This window comes from Gastrolobium bilobum, unplaced genomic scaffold (genome assembly GCF_033153095.1).
Source record: "Gastrolobium bilobum isolate Gb01-03AN ecotype WA unplaced genomic scaffold, APGP_CSIRO_Gbil_v1 utg26319, whole genome shotgun sequence".
Lineage (NCBI taxonomy): Eukaryota > Viridiplantae > Streptophyta > Magnoliopsida > Fabales > Fabaceae > Gastrolobium > Gastrolobium bilobum.
In genome coordinates, this window is record NW_026898644.1 from 78,555 (window position 1) to 89,076 (window position 10,522).

General features: G+C 35.6%; 1 protein-coding gene across 3 annotated transcripts; it reads right to left on the minus strand.

Moving 5' to 3' along the window:
• Positions 1 to 3,630: 3,630 nt before the first annotated feature.
• On the minus strand, positions 3,631 to 9,932 carry LOC133317979 (nitrate regulatory gene2 protein-like). Of its 3 annotated transcripts, XM_061519901.1 has the most exons (6): positions 9,351 to 9,932; positions 8,919 to 9,260; positions 8,453 to 8,834; positions 7,858 to 8,042; positions 6,445 to 6,668; positions 3,631 to 4,650 (listed from the first exon to the last, which is right to left on the minus strand). In XM_061519901.1, the coding sequence occupies exons 1-6, from the start codon at positions 9,693 to 9,695 to the stop codon at positions 3,858 to 3,860; spliced, it is 2,271 nt and encodes a 756-aa protein (XP_061375885.1). In that variant the 5' UTR covers positions 9,696 to 9,932; the 3' UTR covers positions 3,631 to 3,857. The 3 variants fall into 3 exon arrangements, with proteins under 3 accessions (XP_061375885.1, XP_061375884.1, XP_061375883.1); XM_061519900.1 differs by having other exon boundaries at positions 8,453 to 8,957; positions 9,015 to 9,932; XM_061519899.1 differs by having other exon boundaries at positions 8,453 to 9,932.
• Between the last annotated feature and the right edge of the window lie 590 nt (positions 9,933 to 10,522).

Sequence of the window (10,522 nt, forward strand, 5' to 3'; positions counted from 1 at the left end):
GCAAATTACACTAAATACGACCGATCGTACACTGTAATTAAAATATGACCGGTCGTACTTAGTGTAGTTTGTAAACAAAAAAGTTTGTAAATATAACATGCCTCCGTATATATAGTTGTTAAATGAAAAATCTATAAATTATAAAAAACTTATAACAACACTACCAATTTAGTAAAAAATATGGGAGCAAAGCCGGAGGTTCGCTTTGTTGAAATTATTTAGATTTTGGGACGGTATATATAGACTACAGAGAAAAAAAAATTCTGTGTATATTAATTAGAAACCTAAAAATAAGAAAAAAAATTGTGAAATATAAAGAAATAAGTAAAATTAATAAAATTCTTCTAAAGTAATATAAACTATTACAATAGGTCTCCAACTTCTTCTTTCATTGCATAAGATATTTTTTCCAGCAACTAATTAACATTATGTTTTACTAGTAATACATAGTTATAATATTAAAATTATTTTTTTTCTCTCTCACATGTCAGCCCACAATCTTGTGAGGAAAAAGAAAAAAATAACTTTTAAAATTATAATTATATCTTACAAGTAAGACATATAGTATTAATTGATTGTTGCAAAAAATCTCTTATTTCCCATTACAATATTCTTGAATGAATCATACTTTACCGCTCTAAGTAGGATTGTAATCAGCACAACACAAGCAAAAGGTTGAGCTTGAAGGTGGAGGTGGTGGGGCTTGATATGAGTGAGATTGATGATGTGCTGGTTTGGTTGTGGAGCAATGACTACTTGACTTTTAGCTTGGGTTTCGATTTGTGGTTGTTGCTGCTCGTTTTGGTGAATTGCTTGACGAGAGTTAGGAGGAATCACCATGTGTAAGAGAGTTAGGTTTGCATCCCTTAAAATATATCAATATAGAGATGTTCTTAAACGCAATGGTATGGAATAAAGTTCTAGGAGAAATCACCAATGTGTATATCTCAGAAATGGCTGAAGAGAGGAAAAATATATATGAGGACACGCTAATTCAATATTTCAGCAAGAAACAACTAAAGTGATAAATGCAATATGTCTCTTCAATTGACAAAAAGATGTATATATAGATAAAAAAATATTCTTTAATAACAAGAGTAAGGTGAGCTAGAACCATTTTGACCATTGACTCATTATTACGGTGAGGCAGTGCACCACTATATAGTGTGATGAACTGTGTGGAGGGAGTGAAAGATCCTCCACTATGATATTTAAGGTTCTAACTATGAAAAGACAATGGAATAATCATTACATGAGCCTCTAAAGGTTTACTCATAATTTTGGACTGTGACCGTCCATAACATACTCTTTGTTATGGGATGAAATTTCTGCTTTCCCCATCGCCAATACCATAAAGGGTGTTTGGTTCAAGTTTTTGAAGAGGATTACCAGTAATCCTTCTTTGGTAAATGTAATTACCACGTTTGGTAGAAGGAATAAATTACGATTCCCGGATATCCAAGGATTACCGGTAATTTGATTTATAAAGAAAAGTCACTATTCAGATTACCAAAAATAATATGGTAATTCAGAATACCAAGTAAAGGGAAAGCACAACAATAAATTTTGAGACAAAAATACCCCAATACACATAAAAATCTAGACCCAATCTATCAATTACAAAAGTAAAAATAGTTTGGAGTTATTTTTGTAAAATAACCTCATATTCCAAGTCATATTTCGTTCTAAACCAAATATGGAATCAATCATTTTTACCCAATATTCCCGGTAATATTTTGGCGAACCAAACACATCTTTCGTAAGATTCCAAGTAAACTCAATTTCTACTGAATTCCCATTAATCATGATTCCCGGTCACCATAAAATTTCTCCTGTACCAAACACACCCTAAAGATAATCGAGCATTCAAGAAAAAAAATAAAAAATAGCTAATGATAAAGCAATGGTGAAACGGAATCTGAATCTGAAAAGGGAAGTGAGGGCAGTTTTCAAATGACGATTGACAAAGTGATATAGGACTATGAAGAGCATTTCCAATTGCACAAAAACTAAGAGCGCGTTCGTTTTCCCTTTTAAAAAAAGTAATTTTTATCTCTTCTTTATTTTAGAAGTTTTTTTTTTTATAAAAGTTAAAGCTATTTATATTTTTATAAAAATATTTAGTTTTTGAAAAAAATATTTGACTTTTAACTTCTGCTTTTTTTAGAAGTTAAAATTTTTAGGTTATGGAAAAAGTAAATTTTTGACTTTTTTGTGACTTCTGCTTTTTTTAAAAGCAGATATTCAAATGAACTAAAACTGAGAAGTGCTTTTTTTCAAGAAAGAAAGCAACTTTTGGAGGAAAAAAAACACATCCAATTGAGCCCTAAGTATAAAATAATAAAGGAAAAATGATTTTTGCGACAAATAATTTCTGCTTTCTCTCCCTATCATTTTGTATTTGCGGTAGAGACAATAATTGCTGGTTTTGAAGCAAAAATTATTTTTCCAATAATAAATGTCAATACTAAAACGAATTAAGATCAGGACTCTGCAAATTGTACATATCTAATCTTCAACACACCACGTGCTCTGTGCAACTTTCTAATTTCAATTGTAAGGCCCGTTGTCCGTTCTTGTCCACATTAGCTGTCAGCCTCAATTAGCACACCATCTTCTCTTTGTGGAAATGAAAGATAACAGAAATTGATGTTGAGAGAGCATCTCACTGGGTGTCACTGATCTTACCCCACCATTGACTTTGATGGATATTGAAGAATTCAACACAGGTAATTTCCACACAAAATAATTTTATGTGATGTTAGTTATTTCAACAGTTTTTTTTTTTTCTTTTGTTATTACCTATTTCATAAACGATACATAGGATTTTTATGTATTAGAGTTACATATAATGAAAGAATGAGTTATTAATATTTTATTTTATTTTTATAAAATGAACAATATTTTGTAACCTATTTAGTAAATAACAATATTTTTTTAGGAAATAATATTTTTCCTATAACATGAAGATAACTTTATCCCCTGCACTCAAATAACAGTTAATGGGGTCCTATGAGAAAATGAAAAAAAGAGTCTCATTCACTTTCATGCGAGCTCAGGAAATAAAATTATTTACATCTTGTATGAGAAATATTATTTCCATAAATGAAAGACAACCTAATTTTATAAGATCCTAAACCAGTGTCACATATGGAAGAATTATAATAACCTATTAAACAATGAAGTTTAAATCTCATCCAACTAAATATTAAATTTCTGCATGTAAGATTCCTGGAAACCAAATACTAGGAATCACCCATTAATCTCCTTACTACTTCCCAAAAAATTCACATTAAGATATATAAGTATACAAACTCAACGAAAAAAAAACAAAAAACCTTTGCACTTGTTCTTCAACATAGTACTATATGAGTTTTTATTTTCTCATGTTATAACTTAATTAGTGGTGTGCCCACACTTACTACAAAAAATATAAATAAAATATAAAGAATTTTACACACAAATCGAAGAATTATAACATGATAAAATACTTCTCATACATAGCTTACCAAAAAAAAAAAATACTTCTCATACAATATGAGAAGTGTTTTTTCCTTGGTATATATACACAACACAATTTATATAAAGAAAGAAAAAATTGATAATGGAACCTGAAAGCACAAAGCGTATAATTTATTGATATATTAAAAATTGCAATCCTCTGATACAATAAACAAAGAAAATTCTCTGTACAATAAGAACATTCACATTCCCATCAAAATAGGTGGAACCACAAAATTCTTCATATTTACATTTCAAAATATAACTAAAAATGGCAAGAGCAATAAGAGTTTGCGGCCAAAAAAAATCCCTGCCCTTATGAAGAACTTAGATCCCAAGCAGAACAAATAATTTACCTAGTTGATGGCATATGAACGGTTACATACTGAACCAAGAGCCTCAGTGAACAAGGAAGAAAAACTGGTCAGTGCCTGAAACACTCCAGGCAAACCTGTCTGTAAATGGTTGAGTGTCATAGCTCTTGTAACCTCAACAGATTTTGAATGCTTCAGCATTTCATCTTCAACGCGCCTTTGGCAGGTTGCAAGTTCCAATTTTTTCTCAGCAAGTGGGTCACGTGCATCCAAGCCTTGTCCATTATCAGGTGCAGAGTCTGGAAGGCCAATGCCTACCATAGAATATGAGTGGTAAAACTTCCTTTCTATAGTTCTAAGAGATGAAGCCTTTTTCTCAAGTTCCTTGGAAGCAGTCTCGGTTCTTTTTTTGATCTTGAGCTCTTCAACTTGCTTGGTAGATATCACATGGACAACATTGATAAAGCTCTTGATGGCTTCAGATGCCACTGTGTCTGGGACACGGTCAAGTGCCAGCTTCCATTCATCAAAAAACAGATACACATCAGATTGTTCCCTGCTGTTGTTGTTGTTGATGTTATCATTATTGACTGGAATGAGGCTGAGCTTAAACCAGCCATGTAAGGACAGGATAAAGTCGCGCTGAAATTTTATAAGGCGACAAAAACTGGAATGCCAAACTGACAAAGCCGATTCGAGATCCCGAGTTGCCTGCCTGTGCAGTTCGGAAGTTGAGAAACCTCTTGATGATCTGTTCACGAGGCCACGGACTTGCTGCACAATGTTGCTTTGAACTTCATGGTACTGGTGCATTGATCTCCACATGTACATAATTCTACATTTGACATATCACAAATTCACAAACATAAGACAACTGCCAGTGAGCACATTCCCATTTTTAATTCAGACCAAAATAAAGAGGTTAACAATAGTTGCACTGAGACAATTTCTTTAGGTAAAATTCTGGCACCTGCGCACCCAGCTGTTTCAGAAGTGAGGAAAACAATTCTCTAAGTCATTACAAGATTTTGCCAACACCAATGAATAATAGATAATTCTATCCTCAAGAGTTGTGATTGTCAAACTTTATTCTCATGTCATGCACCTCTTTTTATATGCACTGACTCCACTAAATAATCACCTGCCACATTGAAGGTTTACACAGATTGTGGCAACTTTTTGCCACCATGTGGTTAAGGTAGTTGACACTTGACAATGGCAGCAAAGTTTATATCATGCATACCAATCTCATAAAATTTACCGCCGACCCCAACTAGTTTGGATTAAATGTGATGTTAATGTTGACATCAAGCGCATAAAATCTTACATTAATCCATGATATTTTTTTGCACTCCATCAAAATGTTTAAAAATTAAAATATAATATACTTTTCAAGTAAAAAAATATCAACCATTAGATCACAATGTATTCTTGTTTAGATTTTCTGGACTTTCACATGCAATATCTTTTAGTTATATATCAACATTGCATTACCAAAATCATCTTTCATAAAAAATTATTGAGTGGTGTAATTGTGAGAAATGTTACACTAGTATAAATTGATCCCTACCTTGTATAAAGTTAAATTGCAACTACATAATTAATAGCAACTAAGATGCTTCATCAAAATCACACCACCATGTTTATATACAATCCTTTGGTTTTAATATATTGTGGCAAAATTGCCCCAAATTGATTATATGTAACAATGAAGCAAACGGATGAATAACAGTAACAGCAAAAATATATTTATTTTGTTCAATTTATAGCACCCAGCAACCATTCAAAGAGGCTAGAAACAGATAATGAGTGTTTATCATCATACCCAAGTTACCGTAACATACCTAACTCCATCAATAAATTATTTTGCTCAAATGGAGCCTAATAGAGACAAATAACATTTTGACAGGTACAGTGGTGGGCCAACGTTTGATTATAAGAGGTATGCAGTAGTGGCCAGTGGGACAGTTTGGTACGAAGAGGCACATGCAATTACACAGAGATGATGAAGTAGTTGGCATATGAGAAATGTAAGCTATAATGCTTTCAACTACCACCCAAAATTTTCTTGATCCATACTAGCATACTAACACGGGGCATTTAAAAAAAAAAAAAAAAAGTATTTCGATTGTTCTCAGTTAAAAGTCCTTTCAGAGTGGTGGATACTTGTTACAGTTCAAAGTCCTCGCATTCTGTCATCTACAATTCTTTCCTTTCACACAAATTCGGGCGTAAAAATCCTAGAAGCAAGTCACAGTATGATCCTAAATTATGGTAACATAACAAGCTGCACATAATTTAAAGTGAATTTGATCATGAAGTCTCAAATATCACATTTAATTCATAAGGGGACACAATAAAATCAAACACACGGGATTGCTTTTAATTCAACATACTTGAAAATTTTGGGGACCAGATGAATTTATTACAGTAGTACGAACGGCAGTTCAGTGAGCTACCATATGCCTGAATTTTAGTCAAATTGGATTGAATTTTCTGATCACCATAGTTCCTTGTGGATTAATGATTGAACAGTCTAATCTTATTGTGCTAGAACTTGGTTATTTAGTTGTCCCTGACCGACACTTGGATCAAACAAAACAGTAAAACAATTGCAAAACATACATACCCGTGACAGAGCTCAACAAGCTGAGGAACAAGATCGGAGTCCCTAAGGCCTATAATGGCAGTTGAGGTGGTAGACACAGCCTGAGATGTGACAATTATTAGTGAATGCAGCCTATTTATGGAAGCCTTGGTTTTGAATATCTTTGCTTCATCCTCTCCTTTGTATTCCTGACTCTGCAGAGCTGCCAATTTCTTTTCATGTTCAATCTTCACCCCTTCTCTAGCCTAAATTCAATAAGAATTTGTAGAATGCGTCAGCACATTTTGTTTCCAAACCACATGATTTTAGCTAAAAGTAAACACAACAGAACCAACCACCTGACTTCAGTTTGGTAAAAAGGAAGCTAAGATGGACAGAACATTGATGGTGATTCCAAGCATCCGTGGTGAATAATTGAATACCCTAGGCATTACTTTTTTCTTTTTTTTTAGTTCTGTATGTCCAAAGAAACCAGCCTTTTTATGGCAAGTAAAGCTATATATATAACTGAAAACATTTGTCCTTCATTCATAACTTACGGACATTCAATCACATGTAGGACAAAATTTAAAGAAACTGGCAAGTGATGTAGTAACTTTATCTGTTAACCACTTTGTTCTTCACTTCATTGTTATTTTCCCTTCCAGCCACAAAGCCAGTTTGTCTCATTGGGGAAAGAGTAAAAAGGGTGGGAGTATTTCAGTCATTTCACACACAATAAATAATAAAAAATATCATATAAATAATATTAACACCAGCAAAAAGTCATATTTTACACATTTGTTAATTTTTCTAAAAACTCATTTAGCTTTCATTCATGCCAAAGCAAGCACAGCCATCCAAACCAGGATATTATCCACATTATCTGGTACGCACATTTTTCAAAATAAACACATTTCTATCATGCCCCGCAACCTTACACTATGATTTTGAGTATTTATGATAGACTGTACCTAACTAAAAATTACTACATCAAAAGTTTTTTGAACATCATTTGCGGACAAATTTGCTCAAAACTAAAATATGTGGGCATGTGACAGAATTTGAGTGTAAATATATATAAATATAAAATAAGGAGGTGGAAGTAACTGTGATGAGATGATAAAAACTATTTAGATATGAGACGCGATGTTTGCCTCAACGTGTAAATGTTAGCGTTATTCCTGTAATAAAGGATAGTCCCAATATCCGAGGTTATTTTGGTCAAATTCACACGACAAGAAGAAAAAAGGTTGTCATTTTCACACTAAACAGTCAAATACTGCGGTGAGCCTACGCTACCAAAGTCCAACATAGCTACAATGCTTATCCTCACTCATTTCCTTTCCTTCACCTTTTTATTGTCTCGAAAAATATAACAAAAAATTAATTTTTCTAAAAAGGAAGCATATTCTTGAAAATAACAAAAACACCCAGAAATTAAGCAAAAATTACCTTAACTTCCTCATAGAGCTTCTTCTCCCAAGCCAAAAGCCGATCCAAAGTGGAGCAAAGACTCTTCGTACCGTCCGGTTCTGCCAGCGAACCGGCGTCGATCCGGTACTTAACCGCCAATGGCGGTTTTGAGGTCCAACTGGAGCTCAGGTTGCTCAATATGCTACTTGAGTGATACACAGTTTCTGCAATCAAAATCGTCAAATTCGAAACTATTCAAACTTGCCCAGAATTTCCAATGCGCTGTTTGGATGTTGAGAAAGCCAAAAGCGATGATTTTTATCTGACTTACCAATGAATTTGATGCAAAAATGCCCCGGAAAATTAAACTTTCCCATGGTTTCTCAGTAACCAAACACAAACCCAGAAGAAAAAACTGAGCCCCAGTAAAAAATTTCCACACGGCAAAGATAAATCAAAATCGTCAAATTCAAATCAATTTAAACTTTCACAGAATTTTTATTTTTCTTAAATAATCAATTCAAACGCCGGAAAAGCAAAAATCAGAATTGTGGCTAAAAACTTTCCCAGGAACCAAAAACAACCAACAAAAAAGTGAGACCCAAGATTTCAAAACGAATGAACTAGAACTTACTCCTCAATTGCCTGAAACTCCGATCAATCTGAGCCCTACCGATCTCAAGCATCTCCGAAACCTCATCTCCAGCCATGGCAGCATTCTCAAAATTCTCTTTAATAGCTTCAATAATCTCCTTCAAATCCTTGTGCCTCACCACCATCTTCATCTCCATCATCTCCCCCGTCCCCGTCGACGAAGCCGTCGCGGCAACATAAGCCTTCTTCGGCGCCGAAACCGGATCTCCGGCCAAAGACTCAGCCCGAACCGACGACCCGAAATTGGAGCGGGTCCCAATCTCGGACCTGGAATCAACATCACCTTCAACCCCATCATCGGAAGAGCTTGTTGTGCTGTAGTGATCTCCCCACTCACTACACTGAACTTCCTCTCTCTCAGTCTCAGTGTACTCCCCTGGAAGATGATGACTATGATGGTTATGTTGATGTTGATGCTGACGCTGATGCTGATGTTTTTCACTAACGAGTTTTTCGTTGAAATAATCATATTCGGATCGCTCTGACTCCAAACCTTGGTAGGCATTTTCTTTTTTTTGGGTTTTATAAGAGAATTCAGAAGCTGATTCTTCTTCTTCTTCAGCTTCTGCTTCTTCTTCTTCTCTGTCGGTTTCGGAACGGTGGCGGAAGTAATCGGAAGCGGGAGGTGGGGGTGGAGGGTAGAAGTTTTCCCAATTCCAAACAGAAGAGGTTTGAGAAGGGGTTGATGAGTAGGTAGAGTGTGCTGTGGGGAAGAAGTTCGAAGGGAACGATTGGCTTCGAGGCGTTGATGAAGGGCTCGACTCTGAGAGGATGTGGGGGAGCTTTGGCTGCGGTGGTTTTCGCCGCCGCTGGTGGTGGTGGTTGTTGGCGGAGGCGATGCTCGACGAGGAGAGAATGTGGGGAAGCTTGGAGCTCGCTATGGTGGGGGAAGGTGAAGGGTTGAATCGTGGCGGCGGAGGACGGTGGATGGAAGGTGAGGGAGATGGTTGTCGGTGATGGATTGTGGCGGCGGAGGCGGTGGGTGTGGCGGTGGTGGGTTTTGGGTTGAGGAATACTGCGGGGGTGTTGTCGGACACGGAGAGGGGTTCTCCGGAGGCGAAAGTTGAGAGGGCGGAGCCGGTGAGGCGGAGGGAGCGGCAGTAGTCGGAGTGTGCAGCGGCGAGGTGGTGGCGCGCGTAGACGGCCTCCTTCATGAGGCGGCGACGGTCCTTGCACCGCCGCACCGTGTCCTCGTTTTCGAGCTTCGAAGCCGTGCAACCCATTTGAGATATATAATAATAATGCACCGCAGTTTATCGAAGCCGTGAGTTCGGAGAACGGTGGCGCGTGGATTTCACGGCGTGAAGGGGATGTTTTTAAATGAAAAAGAAGAAGGAAGTGAGAGGGGGGTTATGGTACACTCGTAGTTCTGAGTTGGAGTTGGCCTTTGATGCTGGGGAAGTGCATTTTACTCTCCAAGTGCCAATTTCTGAGTTGTGGTTGTTGTTTTTATTTTTTATTTTTATTTGTTATCCCGTTATTTCATTAAAAATTTAAGAAACAATGATGGTAGATGAATGGAGAGTTAAATATATGTTTCAATGCTGCAATCATTTTAGTTTATTTGAATTGAAATTTTAAAACTATTGATGTTGAAAGGATTAGAAATTTGAGACTATATGGAAAGACCGTGACTTGTGACTGTGAGAGCCAATTTGATGTGTTTTCTCTTATTAAATTATAAGATTAATGTTTTTTATATTGTAGGATATAATCTTAATTCCTCTGTACATATAAAAATACATGAGATTTATATAAAGCAAAACAAATTAACCTCACAATATACATAAATGATAAAATTATCTTATAAATATTATTCCCTTAAAATATAGGGTTATAGCCAAAAGTGTACAGTTTGTATTTTATCTTTTTCTTCCTTTGGATCTTCTGTACAATGAGTTAAGAAAATGAAATATTGTCTTATGTAACACACAAATAAGTGAGTGAAACCCACTTAAAAGAAGAGGGAGAAAGAAAAAAAACAAATCATATTTCTCTTTTTTATGTGTTAGATGAGACAACGTCAGAAAAACATATCCCATTAAGAAGT

Bases quoted from the DNA above. Each gene is read 5' to 3' on its own strand.
- LOC133317979 (XM_061519899.1), bottom strand. From the start codon at position 9,695: ATGGGTTGCACGGCTTCGAAGCTCGAAAACGAGGACACGGTGCGGCGG. The intron at 8,043-8,452 runs GTAAGTTCTAGT...TTTTGATTGCAG, and splicing joins GAGTTTCAGGCAATTGAGGA to AAACTGTGTATCACTCAAGT. The intron at 4,651-6,444 runs GTATGTATGTTT...TGTCAAATGTAG, and splicing joins CTTGTTGAGCTCTGTCACGG to AATTATGTACATGTGGAGAT.